This window comes from Tympanuchus pallidicinctus, unplaced genomic scaffold (genome assembly GCF_026119805.1).
Source record: "Tympanuchus pallidicinctus isolate F22 unplaced genomic scaffold, pur_lepc_1.0 scaffold5, whole genome shotgun sequence".
Classification (NCBI taxonomy): domain Eukaryota; kingdom Metazoa; phylum Chordata; class Aves; order Galliformes; family Phasianidae; genus Tympanuchus; species Tympanuchus pallidicinctus.
Genome location: NW_026294769.1, coordinates 8,869,693 through 8,885,069, shown reverse-complemented (window position 1 = coordinate 8,885,069; position 15,377 = coordinate 8,869,693). Strand labels below are relative to the sequence as shown.

General features: G+C 37.6%; 1 protein-coding gene across 6 annotated transcripts in view; it reads left to right on the top strand.

The window, feature by feature from the left end:
- TENT4A (terminal nucleotidyltransferase 4A) overlaps window positions 1-15,377 on the top strand; it is a 53,621-nt gene that overhangs the window by 14,170 nt on the left and 24,074 nt on the right. For all 6 annotated transcript variants that reach the window (XM_052703505.1, XM_052703507.1, XM_052703506.1 and 3 more), the window contains exons 3-8: window positions 886-932; window positions 1,790-1,910; window positions 3,436-3,543; window positions 4,385-4,513; window positions 5,463-5,676; window positions 12,415-12,541. In XM_052703505.1, the coding sequence (XP_052559465.1) occupies window positions 886-932; window positions 1,790-1,910; window positions 3,436-3,543; window positions 4,385-4,513; window positions 5,463-5,676; window positions 12,415-12,541 (746 nt within the window). The remainder of the gene's footprint in view (window positions 1-885; window positions 933-1,789; window positions 1,911-3,435; window positions 3,544-4,384; window positions 4,514-5,462; window positions 5,677-12,414; window positions 12,542-15,377) is intronic.

Sequence of the window (15,377 nt, the reverse complement as noted above, 5' to 3'; positions counted from 1 at the left end):
AACGGCACAGAAAGAACTTAATGCAAACTGTACTGATAACAATTCTGCTACCTTTAGTTAGAAGGATGATGTTATTAACAGGCGTAAAAACCTTTCAGGCTGTTATGATTTCACAAACTTCAATGAGAGACTGAGGACTGTGGGCACAGTATTGAGCTAACGATACTGTAAGTGCTGTCTTTACCTGCAATTTTCCTTAGCAATAAGGTTTTTCTAGATCACGGAACAATTATAGGCATGGAAGTGGCCCAGCCTTTTCATGGGTCACTTCAAAGGGGTAAACTTGCAAATTGTGCTGCAACAAAGGAGGAGGAGTTCAGTTCTCTAGGATGGAAGCATGGTGAAAGCATCTGATCTGCATTGCGAACTTCTCTCAATCATCCTCCCTTCTTCCCACATTCCTCCCCAAAATCTACCATAATTTGTCATTCTTATGGTGACATTTGGTGTGTTTGTGTTCCTTATGAATTGAATAATTAGACATATTTGCTTTTAAACCTAACAAATTAAGAAAATGCTTCCAGAAACAAACAGTGTAAAGCTGTCTTATGAGGAAAGAGAGCACAGGAAAGAGGGAAACTTATAGCTGCTTATAATTCTGTAGAACTGGAAATAAGTAAGAAGGAGGACTTCTCAAAAGTTTTTGTTTTCTGGCTTGCCGGCTTTGTAGTCACTTCATACCTCAAAAACACAGTTTCCTGTTAAGTTGCACCTGTAAGAGAAAACACATTTCTACAAGCATAACAGTATACAAAAGAAAGTCTCCATTTTATTTTCTGGGCTGCATCTGTAACAGGTCCAGGAAAATCTTAATAAATCTTGAGAGCTAAATGAGCATTCATGATGAGTGATTTCAGTGATTTTTATTTTTTTTTCCCCCCTCAGGTCCAGATATTTGGCAGCTTTAGTACAGGGCTTTATCTTCCAACTAGGTAAGTAATGATTAGCTTTTATCTAAAGCTTGATTTCTTTTAGAGAACTGGTAAAATCTGGGGAAAAATTCAGAGCATGGGATGTATAAATGTGTCAATAAAGCATTTGTTTAGTATCCTACATGACCAAGAGAAGAGCTATTCAACTTAGATTTGATATTCCAGTGTCAGTACTAGGTGCTTGGAGTTGCTTTGGTAAATACCTTTTCTTTCTTTGGGGTTAATCTTTAGCATTTTGCTTTTAAGTTACAGTAGCTCTGACCAGTTCAGAACTTGCTATTTAAATACTGTTTTTAAAGTATAGTTACTGCGTGTCACAGTGTAGCTGCAAAATTAGAAGTCATCACAGATGGGTTCTCTCAACCCCTTTGGAGAGTATAGAGTGTTTTGAGTGTGTCTTTTGTCACTTAATGGTTCAAAACATATTGGTGGTTATATGGGAAATTTTGTGTAACTGCCTTAACAACTGTGTTGTCTTAAAATAATTTTTTCATTAAGCACAGGGAATTTAATTTTTGTAAGAATTACTGATAACAATTGTTGGTATTATTAACAGCATGGATGGATGAGGGACAGAATTGGACTGAGGCTGTGGAAATCAGTGGTAGGGTGCAAGGAAGAAAAAAGGAAGGAGTTGACTCTAGAACTTATCACAGGATTGGAAGCAAGAAGCTAGGATCCGAAAGCACGCTGACCTGTCTCTCAACGTTACTAAAGCTAACTTAGAAATCTAGATTGTTAGAAGTTGAAAAGTGCTTATCCTGGAGGACTTGAAACGTAGAAGAGCAATTTCGCCCTTTTCTTCAGGGGATATTGTGTCTTGCACGTAATGCATTTCATGTGTTCTTTTTGTCTAGTGATATTGATTTAGTTGTTTTTGGGAAGTGGGAACGCCCCCCTTTACAGCTGCTGGAGCAAGCACTAAGAAAACACAATGTGGCTGAGCCATATTCCATCAAAGTACTTGATAAAGCTACGGTAAGTAACAGTCTTTGGAATAATGAACAGAAAAGTTTACAGACTCCTTAACGTGACACTTGGTGATTAATAATCTTAATATTAAGCCATTTTGAAACAGCTGATGTCTTAAGCACAACGTTTTGCTCTATTGAGGCAAAATTTTAAAATGTGCTTGCCTAGCAATAGTATATAGGGGTTATGATATGGAGAACAGTAATTGTGTATTCTGTTTGCTGTAAGGTCACATTTTATGCTCATATTGTCAATAAATATCTCCTGAAAGTTTGCATTCCCAGAGTGTAAGATAGGTTAACTATATCATGTTTTTTGATAGAATTTTAAGAGGATTTGTATTTGTCCAGGGAATGGTAACCAGAGTTACTGAATTTGAAAAAACTGTTTGAAGTCTTGTTTTTCATGGTATATTGAAATGTTTTGAGCTTAACCAAGCTTGATGTGTAGTGTTTCTTGCATCTGGCTTGTGACTCTAATGGATCAAAGACTGAATGTGCTAAAAATGTAATGTGAGAATATTACGTTACTGAACAAGTGTTTTCTCCAGGAGACAAAGTGGAATGTCGTGAACTTGTTTTAGTAAGCTGCTCCCTTTTGTGGCCTTTGAAGTAGTGACTGTTCAAGGTTCAGAAAGTTCCTGCAGTTTTATTGTAATAGCAGCACATAACAATAGCTCTGGTATTCTTTGGTTTATCTGAGGGTGAGATTTTTGCATTAGCTGTAGCACTCAGTGAAAGATAATAGGTTTATTAATTTCACTGGCGTCTTTTATTTGCCCTGCTGTTGGTATAAAATGGAGTTATAAATTTGCTCTTTCAGGTGAAAAGTAAGTGCTAGAAGTTCAATTTCAGATACATGTATGAGCTGAAGTTTAGGTTATCTTTGAGATAACGTGCTTATAGTACCATTTTGTGGGATACTGTTCTCAGGGCAGTGGTGTGAGACCAAACTGAGTATTCAGTAATTCTGTCATGATTTTCTGCTGCCAGGAGAAGCACTATTGTTCCTGCTTTGCTTTTTATCCAGTCTGGATTTCATTTGATTGCAGTAAACCAATTTGGTTTGATGAACCAATGGGTGGCCCTTTATTTTCTCTGCTTTATTTTTTCTTCTGTCAGTTTAGCAAGCTGAATGGCACACTGCTAGGTCAGATGAATGCAATTCTTACAAGCTATGGGAGTACAGTATCTCCTATTAATGACTCCATTAATTATTAAATTAAGTAAATTTACTTGTATTAAAAAACACCTCAGGTACTGCAGATAGAGGCAGATACCTAACAGCTATGGGAGTGTATGTGAGAGATAGTAAGTTAACATGGTCATACATGCTATTATTTTAATCACCTCACTGAAAATTGTTCACTGTCAGGAAAGTTAGAATTGCTATCCTTTCTTGATAACATATTTCCTTGTCTTGGTGAATGTGTTTATTTGAGCTAATAGTATCCATGTATGTTGAGTAGCTGGAGAAGAGCACCAGTGTTGCATTTCTGGGGGCTCATAAAATCTTATTTTCATCTTCTCAGGTACCAATAATAAAACTCACTGACCAGGAGACAGAAGTGAAAGTTGACATCAGTTTTAATGTAGAAACTGGTGTGAAGGCAGCTCGATTTATCAAGGAATACATGAAGGTATCAGCTGTACAATGAATGTTATACTACTTATCAAGGATACACTAGATGCTTAGATAACCTTTTTTTGGTATGGCTTAAGACTTTTGGAAACTTATTGTTGAAGACTGTTTTCTTTTCATTAATACTAATTAAGCATGGGTATTTTAATTTATTTTCTACTGTTATTTACTGAATGTTGCTTTGGTAGAAAGACAGATTTTTTTTAAGGCTCAAGCTTTGTAAGCTAGAAACTGTAAGGATGGAAGCTGAGTATTGTTACATAATTTTCTGATAGTTGAATGCTGGATGCTTGTTTGCAGAAACATGTATTTTGAATGGACTTGAACAGTTATATCTAGATTTGCAGACTGGTTCTAAACAGTGCTTCTAAAGCAAGGCTGTTCAGGTTTTGGTTACTTTAAATTTTACAATAAATTTTAACGATGCTTGAGTATGAATACAGTCTTGTTAGACAATGTCTAGTGACAATTATTCTGTATGTAAGTACTTACGATCAAGCTCATTTTTACTCTGTGCATTAAAAGTACTGTTTAGATGAAAAGCATTGACTGAATTAGGCTGATAATCAAGATGAATTTGGAGATAATCCTGTTAGGAAGGAGATGGGAGAAATTAAATTTATGTAGGCTACTATATCAAGTATGAGTTTGTATATTTGTGTGTTTTATATTTGCATAAGTTTTGTGTATGTGCATGTTTCAGTTCTTCCTGAGGAAACATGTAATGGTGCGCTACTGAACAACATTTTTGTATTAGATTAATCTTATTTTGAGATTCAGTATTTGCTTTGTTTTGGAATGTTGGTAGTATCTTTGATAAGAACTATTTTGCTTTACAGAAATATTCCTTGCTGCCTTACTTGATTTTAGTATTAAAACAGTTCCTACTTCAGAGGGACTTGAATGAAGTTTTTACTGGTGGAATTAGCTCTTATAGCCTAATTTTAATGGCAATTAGTTTCCTGCAGGTAAGTCTGTCCCTTATTTATTTGCTTGTGTGTTCTTTATCTTGGTTTCTGTCACTCAGCCTTCTTAGTGAGGATGCTGTTCCTTTACAATCAGTAGCAATGCATAGTTTTATTCTGCAATAGCTCTAGATGTTCAATCTTTGGCAACTCTGTTAGACTACATCTAAAACCTCTTAAGATTTGTGAATTGGAATAGCAACAGGAGACCTGTTAACAGTGTAGAGACACTGCATTGCTTTCTATAACAGGTCCTGTGATGAAGATTACATCACTTTCCTATGTCTATTCCAGTAACTGAATGGTCTTACTGGTGTTAAATCTGCTTGGATGCAATTGGTCTGCTACTTCTTAGACTACTGGTACTGAATGTAGAGAGTAGTTGATTTTGGTGTTTAAGAAATTAAACAGTCAAATTGTTTTAATTATATGTTCATTGGTTAAGCATTAACATCATTAAAACTGGCAGATATTTTAGACATCGTTAAAGAATATTAACTATTAATGTATTTCTGTGGCAGTAATATTTCTGTGAGTGCGAAGTACATAATAGGTGGATTAAAGAGCTACTTCGGTTGGAGCAAATAGTTTTTCTGCTTCTGAAAATGCTAAGCCTGATTTTTTTTTTTTAAACAAGAAACAGAAAAAACAACTATTACTGTTAATAAACCTTAATGCAGTAGTCTTCTCCAACCTTATGATTTTGTGATTCTTTGTGCTTCATTACTATTGGCTTAGGAGAAGTTTTGGAGGTGGCAAGAAATAATTCTTTTTCCATATGCTGCTGAAGTGCTGCCCCCTCTTGGTTACACAAAAACAATTTAAGTACATGAATTAATGACTCAGTTCAGACTTTTGTAGAGATGATACTCAGCTTAAATGAGAGCTTTTGTTGTATTGTTGTAGTCTGACAAATGGTGATTTTTAATAATTAGTAACTGTTTTGTCACAGCTGCATCCAAGAATTGATGCCAGAAGAGCTGATGAAAACCTTGGAATGCTTCTGATAGAATTTTTTGAACTCTATGGAAGGAATTTTAACTACTTGAAAACTGGTATTAGAATAAAAAATGGAGGTGCCTATATTGCCAAAGAAGAAATCATGAAAGTCATGACAAATGGATACAGACCATCCATGTTATGTATTGAAGATCCTCTGCTGCCTGGTAAGACTGTATGCTTCTTGCAGTACTCTGGGGCTCTGGCTCAACTTTTACTCTCAAACTTACCTTAAAGTCTCTAAAATCTATTAAATGTATTGAGAAGATGCTGTTCAGAGTGAAGGCTTCTTGGTGGTGTGATACACCAACTGAGATGAACTGAGGGGTAAGGAACCAAAATATGCGACTATTTTTAGCCTGAGTAAACTAGATTGTATGCAGATGAAGCAAATAAATGGTGCACTGGAAGTTCAGAAATGTGCACTTAAGGTTCTCTAGCATTATTTCTAGTGGTGGAAATAATGATGGAAAGAGATCTAGGAAATCCTAGAAGAGGAGTTACTATAGGGAGAACGGTTTTTTTTTTTTTTTTTTTTTTTTTTTGCTATGAGAGAAAGGAAGGTATAGTTTTCCTGCCACAGTCTGTGGTGCTATTCTACATATAACGACATTCTTCTCTCTGCATTGGAGAGGTATGGATTTGAAAGATGGACAGTTTGGTGGATTGAGAACTTGCTGGTTGCAGCCAAAGGGTTGTGATCAGTGAGTCTGTGTCTAGGTGGAGGCTGGTCTTGAGTGGTGTCCCCCAAGGTGTGGTCTTGAGGGCTGGTGCTCTTCAGCATCTTTATCAATAATACAGATGATGGCATCGAGTGCACCCTCACAAGTTTGTAAATGACACCAAGCTGAGTGATGCAGTTGATACACTGGAGGAAAAGGAAGCCATCCAGAGGGATCTGGATAGGCTGGAGATGTGGGTCCATATGAACCTAATAAGGTTCAACAAGGCTAAGTGCAAGGTTGCACTTGGGCTGGGGCAATCCCAGGTATTTATGTAGACTGGGGAAAGATCTTGAGAGCAGCCCTGTGGAGAAGAAGTTGGGGGTTGTGGTGGGCAAGAAGCTGGACGTGAGTCAGCAGTGTGCACCTGTAGCCTGGAAGGCCAGCTGTGTTCTGGGCTGCAATAAAAAAAAAAAAAAGGGTGGTCAGCAGGGAGAAGGAGGTGATTGTCCCTCTCTAGTTGGCTCTTGTGAGGCCATATCTGCAGTGCTGCATCCAGGCTTGGGGAACCCAGTACAGGAAGGACGTGGAGCTCTTGGAGCGGGTCCAGAAGAGAGCCACTAAGATGGTCAGAGGGCTGGAGCTCTCTTACGATAAAAGATTGAGGGAACTGGGCTTTTGTTCAGCTTGGAGAATAGAAAGCTGCAGGGATACCTTATTGTGGCCTTCTTGTATTTGAAGGGAGCATGTAAACAGCCATTCCCCTCCTGTTTATGAAGATGGATAGTGATAGGACATGGTGGAATGGTCTTAAACTGAGACAGGGGAGGTTTTGGTTAGATATTAGGAGGAGGTTCCTCACACAGAGGGTGGTGACGCACTGGAACAGGTTGCCCAAGGAGGTTGTGGATGCCCCATCCCTGGAGGCATTCAAGGCCAGGCTGGATGTGGCTCTGGGCAGCCCGGTCTAGTGATTGGTGGCCTTGCCCATGGCAGTGGGGTTGAATCTAGATGATCTTCGAGGTCCTTTTCAACCCAGGCCATTTTATAATGTAAATTATTCCATATAGGAAATAAATGCAGCTCATAATGTACTTAATCTGCATGATGGTACAGTAGAGACTGCACAGAAATATGGGTGTACACTCATGAATGTGTATCAAGGGAATGACTAGATTATGGTGTTGGTAGGGAGAGTCTGATATGTGCAGTTGGTTTCTGAGTTGTATGTGGACCTTCAGCAAATGTCAGTTTTAGTTGTATATCTGTTGTAAGTTAGAACAGATTTCTTGAAGACTTCTTCATGTTCAGAGTAATGACAACTGATTTTTATTAAGTTCCTTAAAGCTGTCAGTTTGGATTCCACTTACATTTTCATATGTAGCTGGAATTCTAAACCAACTTTTCCATGAAATGAAACTTTGGTTAATCTGGTCTTCAGCATTAGTATTTCTAGACTGTAAGTGGCAGTTATCCTTTATGCTGTCACACCTTGTCCTTAGACTGTTATGTATAGCGCTTCAAAAGCAATGATTCAGGAACTGAAGTTTAGCTGTTTTCTAAATACTCAGTGTACTGAGTGTTCATACTTTATAACAGGTTGCATGCTAGGGTAGTTATGTCTGGTCACCTCTACATATGTAGCTCTAAGCTTGTGTCCATCATTACTTCTGTGCTTGGCCAGGCCTAAGTATGGTTTTGTGCAACTTCTGTCATGTTCAGCTTTCATTCAGTAGCTGTGTATTATTTGCCTGAGAATCCATTCCAATGGCAGCATGAGTACATTTCTTTGGAATCAGAAACCTTTATCTGATCTTCCTACCTACTGAGGACTTAGAAATTTCTTACACTGAACAATATTTTAATTTTGACTTACAGTTAAGCCTTTTAATTGTTCTTCTCTCTATTTTCTCCTTGAAGAAGAAGGAAAAATAAGATGTCCATTAGGGGCTTTCAGTTGTTTCTTATAGCATAAATCTTGCAGTAGCCAAAAAACTGATTTGGAAGGAAGATCTATAATTGCATGGTCTCAATAGCTGGTAAGAATTACATTTTAAGTGATATTCTATAGACTGCGATGATGTAACTTTTACGGGAGAAAGTATTTTGACAAGGCAAATAAAAGCTGACAACTTGAAATAGATTATCTCTTTGGGCTCTAGTGATCAAATACTTTCTGGTAGCTACCATAAAGCTGCAGAACTTATCTGTTGGAACTAGGAGTAAGATTTCCTAGAATGTAAGAATAGCTCATTGAGTAAGATCTCATGAGTACAGTACAGTGCTGAAAGATGAAACTCATAACTTTAGAAGGAACAGGATTAAATTCAGTGGGATTGGTTTCTTTACGTCTGAGGCACATTTTAGTATAAAATAATGTTTGACTAACAGATAAATAACGTAATCAAAGCAGGTTGGTACTTTTGTTGTTCCTATTTAGGACGTTGTTGATTCCTAATCCGGAAGGAACAGGCATCAGTTCTGGATGTAGTGGTTTTAGCTTGGGTGAGATTTACTTGGGTGCTGCAGGATTTCCTCTGAGAGTCTCCAAGACAGTTCGTTGAGCACAAGAAGTTTATAATTTCTGTGATTTGAGATCACAGATTCCAAGAAAGACGTTGGGAATCTACACTGGGAAGTCTCTTAATCTGACTTTGAGGTATCAAATCTAGTCTTTGATGTATCTTAAAGTGATATCTGATCTTCATTAATGCCTTAGGATTCTTTACGTTGACTTAATAGTATTCTAGGACAGGATAATGGGATGAAAATCTCTCCCTTATTATTAATCAGTGAAAGGATTTTCAGTAAAATCTCTTGAAGCCACTACTGCATCAATTTCTAAAAACTGTTGAGGAGAATTGCAACCCATGGGAGCAAATTGGAGCAGGGTAAATTATATCATCCTAGTGGAGGCTTGTATGTGTGGGATTCACCTTCCAGTATCCTGTTTTGGAAGGCAAAACTCTTATTGTAGGTCACAAATCTTTAATCTGTGGTTTTTAACAAACTTGGAATTTATTCAGCAAGTTGTTGGAGATTATCAAGGTTCATCAGGCATGTTTTTGATGCTCAGGATAGGACTGATTTAATCTTGGCTCAGAATGGTGGCAGCAAATGTAGAAAGTTGTGATCTAGGACCTGCTGTTTCATGTCTGTTATTCTTTTCATGAGAAAGGTGGCATTCTTCATTCTCTATTCCTGGATTCTGTAGTCACTCGCAGAAGCTCATATGTTAATTTTCATATGGTTTCATTGGAAAAGGACTACTTAACTTATAGGTCAAATTATCTTCATATTACTTGCTATTCTGCATCTTGATATTCCACAAGCGTGAGAAGCAAATACCCTTGGCAGCTATTGGCGTTATCTGTTCTAGTCTTAGTAACTTTCCAGAGGTATTCATTACAACTGTTCAGTATCTGCTATTTGTCATTAGAAGGTGTGGGTATATGTGTGTGTAAAATACATGCATTTATAAAAATATGTAAATACACTGAGGATAGCAGCTGAAAGAACTTCTTAATGTCAAGTGTTGTGAAAAGATCTAATTAGTAGGTAATAGCTTAACAAAACCAGGCCTGCTTCAGTTTTAGCTCATGGTTGTACCTTTGTCTTTCCAGGCCGTGTTTTTGAAACTGCTTCAGGTAATGAAAGGCTACTTGGCAGAATGATAGTACTGATAGTTGCTGCTGGAAGTCCTAGGTATGCTTCTGCAGGGATGAGCCCCTTTTTTATGAAAATGAATGAGGATGGAATTAGATGTGAAATTATGCACCATTGTTACCTACTAATGTGTTTCTGAGGTTGAAGTCTGTGAATTTGCATGAAAGCATTTGGGCTTGTGCTTTAGCTGTTCAGTTTAGATTGTGATGAAAGGATGCTCAGGTATGTAAGATGTGATGAGCTAACAAGAATAATTTATCAGAAGATAATTTATTCCTGAAAATACAGACTTAACTGGGTACTATTCATAGTAAGTCACATAGCTTTGGCTTTCATACCTGCTTTTCAACTGCAGTGCCAGTCAGAAGCCTTGCAGACTGTATAATTGAATAAAACCACTTATTCAGATATTTTTATGAACCAATTACAGGTGCAGAGTGAGGCAATCCAGGGACTTAGGCATGCTACAGCATGGGTTATCCTGCCTCTTCTCAAATCTGCTTTAGCGAAGGCTCATATGCAACTTTGGTGGTTTAAATCAAACTGCCCTGGTTTGCTGTGGATTAGGGAAGGCTTGTGGTTTCTTTTGCTGGCAGAACAGCAGAGGTGACAACTACTGTCAAAAGGAGTGACTTGCTGTTAGTAGCAGTAGTGTTTTCGTTTGTTCCTTCCAGAACACGCATTACATGTAGTTGCCTTAACAGCATAATAGGCTAGGCTAATGTAATTTCTTGACTTTGTGTGCTCAATTCCTGTTATGTAAATCTAGTGGTAGAAGTGGTAGGTGCAATTGCATGTGTTTAGCCCCTTGTAAATACTATTTTTGTTTCTTTATTGTTTTCTGGCTTAATTTTCTTTTGTATGTCGTTAAGTGAAATCAGTATCATTGCTGCTTCTGCCCCTGGAGAATGTGTACTGAATTAATCTATTTTCTCTAGTATAATGTCTTTGTTCTGTTATCTTGACTGCTGGCATACCTTGGGTCTCTATGCAGTTACCCTTGGACTAAATCCTTCAGGAAAGTATCTGTTAACTACTTAGCAGTGAAGCACTGAACTACAACATGCTTCTTCTCAAGTTTGCTTTCCAAGACCTGCTTCTACTTCAGGGTGGAGTCCAGTTGTAAATACCTTCTTTTAGAGAGGCTTTCATAATTTTAAGTCTAGTAACTGCTGGAAACTTCAGCAGTATGTTATGTGAGATGCTCATTTACTTCAGTAAACATGAAGTCCTTTGTAATCAGGTTTTAAATTAATCATATATGTTACTGAAAACATCCTGTGTTCCCAAAGTGCTCTGATTCCCAATCTGTTTTCATTTAGTTACCCTTTCTTGTTCAAATGGCATAATTGTTGGAGAATCTTGAAGTACTGCAATATATTGTCAAGTAGTAAAGCTGATGCTGCTTTTCCTGCATGGCAAATTTTAGCATATCTGTAATGTCTTAGTGAACCAGTATACTTCAGTGAGTGAAAGTTTCCTCTTGAGTCAAATTCAGCCTCATTAGAATTCACTTTCCAAATGATAGACTTGATTCTTTCTGTATCAATTTTCAAAGAGGATTTTTTATTATATGTTGTTCATGGGCATTGATTTCATTTGCAGTCTTAAATACTTTCAGTGGTTTGTACATTTCCAGTGTTCTCACGACATTAAAGTATCGTTCTGAAGGGGTGAACCTTTTACTGTAAGCTGCTTTTTACTCACTCAAGATCTAATCTGTATTTTGGGCATGCAATTTGAGGGAAATTATTTTCAAGTGTTCTTTAAATTGAGTGGTGACAGTGAACCTTTGGTGTCTGGTACCAAAAATATCTACAGAAACCCCAACTGGTTTCTTGCTAATGCTGACAAGGTCTTCCTGGGTGTCAAATAGAAGGCCTATGCCTGTATGTGGTCGCTGATACAGAAGCTTTAGCTGTATGTTTTCTGTATGTTCATAACTTCTGTGGTTCCTTGTGAGGCACTGGGTTTGGAAGGAGTTCTGCTCTAAGTAGAATGTGCTTAAAGAGACAGTCAAGAACTAATGCGAACTTGAGCACAGGCAATGCTTGTGTACAGACTCGTGGAATCCTACGTGATAAAGATTTTGAGAAATTGGCTATCCTGAGAAGATAAGCACCCTATATGCTTTGGCTTATTCAGCTGTAGTTTTGAGAAGCTTAAATAGAGTTAATGTAAGTATATCTGGCCATTGGTTCAGTGAAGATAATGCAGTTGCACAAGTGAAATTCCAAGCTAAGTTTGGTTTGCCAAATCTTTACTGGTAAGTGGGGTAGGTTCTTTCTTAGAGATCAGCTTCAAGCTTTGTTCATAGCTATACTTTGTTTCTTTCAGGCTGTAATATATCAGTATTTTTCACATGCTGTACTGAATGCATCATTTTGAGTGTCATTCCTAAAGCTAGCATCCTGTAATGAGATGGACACACTTAGTTGTACCTGATATGAATAGTTTGGTCTGACTAGTTTAAACAAAGTAAAGTTGTATTTTTAAGGCTTCTGAGCTTTAAGTATGAATGATTTTCTGGTTACTGATACTAAAAAAGGTGATCTGATGATTGTCACATTATTTCAGGAAACGACGTTGGCAGAAGTTCTTACGGTGCCATGCAAGTGAAACAAGTTTTTGATTATGCCTACATTGTTCTTAGCCATGCAGTATCACCACTTGCAAGATCATATCCAAATAGAGATTCTGAGAGGTAATTAGTCCACTTTTTGAATATTGTTTGTTTCTGTAATCAATTAGGAATGTTGAGTCTAATCAATAAAAGGAATATTGCTCTTTATTGTTTAACTGCAGTTGTATTGAAATCTGCCTAGAAATCCAGGCTGGTCCAGTGCTATGAGAGTGTAATACCTTCATGTGCAGCATTGAAATGAAGACAGCATGACAAAAGCCAGAATTAATCCAGTGTGAGGTTTCTTAGTGTGCAAGAATGCCAGAGTAGCCTATTCACAAAGGTTCTGCCTGAAGTATTGCAAAGAGAAGACTGTTGACTTGAAATTTGATTTGATTTCTGTCTGCATTACAGCAGAGAAATGAGCTTGAACAAAATTTTGTGTAAACTAGACAGAGTAGAAATTTGCCCTGTTCTTTAATATGTGGCCCCCAAACTATTTTAAAAGGCTTTGTATGAAATTAAGCTATTAGAATAAATTCACTTAGGCAGTAATATTTGAACTGCTGTTGAAAGCTAACATACTCCTAAATGTCATTTTTAGAGCACATTTTGATGTCTTTCATAGAAACACTGTACAGCTCAGTGTGTTCTCAGCTCTTAACTTTGCAAATTATGCTGAAGTATGTTTTTTGATGAGGAGAAAAAAATGAAGGTATCACAGCTATGTCACATTTTCATGCATCTGCTCTAGCATGTGATGTTTAAGCCTAACCTTCAGTGCAAACTGGAATAGATCAGAGGACGTATCTGCTCTGGGACTTCCCTAGAATTCTAGTAGTATTCTGAGCTCCCCAGCTAATTGCAGAGAGAAGTGGCTATTGGAAGTCATGTTAACCTTACAGATAAAATTGCAAAATTAGTCAAGGTGTTAATTTCCAGCATTGCAAAGGGGAATAGTTATCCTATAGTAAGTTTATTATTTGGTAAGACAACTGCATGTATGCTAAGTTTACCATAAGTAAGTCAACTTTTGTTTGTGGCTTTAATACTCACAGGTTTTAATAGTGCCTGTGAATCTGTTTTCTTGTGGAACAACATTTGAAGACTTAGACAATTCATGCCCTGTGATGGAGATAGGTAGGAAGAGTGGAAGTGTTACACATTAACATTTAAGATTGCTGTTTTAAGATTAAGGTGCATCTCTTGAGTGTGTACTGTCTGATAACGTGTTGCTTTATTCCTATGTACATATGGGTAGAAGGACTTAGGGATATATGAAGTTTTGCTTGTCTTAGGCCCTAGTTAACAACTTTTGAGATTCTTCAAGGGTCATAGTCATTTTCTTATAGGGTGCCTCTGTTTATATTAGACATCAAAACTAAATTTGTAAATACATTTAATGCAAGTCTTAGATGTCATCAGTAAGTACACTTGTTACTGTATGTAGGAAGATACTGTATGTAGGAAGCTCCAAACTTGAGAAATCCCAGTGGCTGTGTTTCAGCAGATGTTAATACATCTGACCTGTTCTCCTATTTTGGGCTGTCTGTGCCAATGATATGAGTTTCAGAACTTGTCATACCTGTAACTTACCATTCAGTCAGGTAGCAATATGTCAGGTGTCATAAAAGATACAGCTTTCGATGAAGACTAACCTGTTCAGTGTTGCCATAACTGGGGCTGTCTTTCCCTGAAGCGTGAAAACAGCCTGGTGAGTTTGAATTGTTATCAACTCTTTTCAGGGGAAACCTGTGTACATCTTGTGTATAGTCTTGTTTTGTATGTTAACAACCATGTCAGTAGCTTTCAGATCTTTCTTAGTGATCGTTGCCTTTTGTCCAGTGTTAGTCCAACCCGAAGAAGCAAAAGTCTAAGGTAACTTAAAGCTTTCTAGTCAACTGCTGCTTCTGATATTCTCTGTTTCAAACTAAGTCAGATTTTGCTCTTTCAGCACAGGCCTTACTCATCCATGTTCTGTGCTAACATGACCCCCCAGAGCAGGACGGGCACATCCAAATTACTCTGTCATTTTATTTAAGCTTCCAAATAAAACATTTGAAGTGTACTGGGAGTAAAGGCTATCTTTTGTCTAGGCTGCTCATTGTATTTTGTCTTTGTGCTGAGAAGAAACTAATCATTTGAGTCTTAAAGGTAGTTAGTCAGTGTTACAGAAATTACCTTAACTCTTTGTTCTTGGTCTTCCTCACGTTGTCTTTCTAGAATGCTTCGTGAGAGGTTAATAGACTGTTCTGCAGATTTCTGGACCAAACAGTTTCATGTCATCTTGGAAGGAAGTGTTTCTTTAGTAGGAAATTCATTATACCTTGTCTAGCCTATCTATCCATGGTCTCATCTTCCTGTTAGCAGCTCAGTTTCTTCTTGATCTATGTATTACTGATTCTTGCCTTTGGTTAGATCTAATGAGCCTGCAGTCAGAAGCTGGGTCGGTTTAACTCTCTGGTCTGACTGAAAGAAACTACATCAACACTGCTGTCTCCTAAAGAAGCTGATCCAGTTTTCATGTGGTTTCTTGAAGGACAGAACAGAAGCAAGAGAAGCAGCAGAAAATTGCTCAGGATAAGATGGAGGGAGTGTTATTATATTGCTTGACAGACATAAGTTATGCTGGGAGGCTGTGTGTGTGTGTATATATACATGACATAAATTTATCCTTGGGAATTATAACATGTCTGTAGATCAGAATGCTGGCCTACAATACTGACTTGTCATATTGTTTGAAGTATCAGTGTGTGCTCAGACAGCATCCCTAAACAGCACCATAGCCACATTTGGGAGGCAGATCAGGTCATACAAAATAAGGAATGGATATCTGGTTCTGCTATGATATCTCTTCAGTATAACTAAGAGTGAAATCTTTGTTCAGTCTGTTGAGTTCTGGATTCCTAACAGGTCC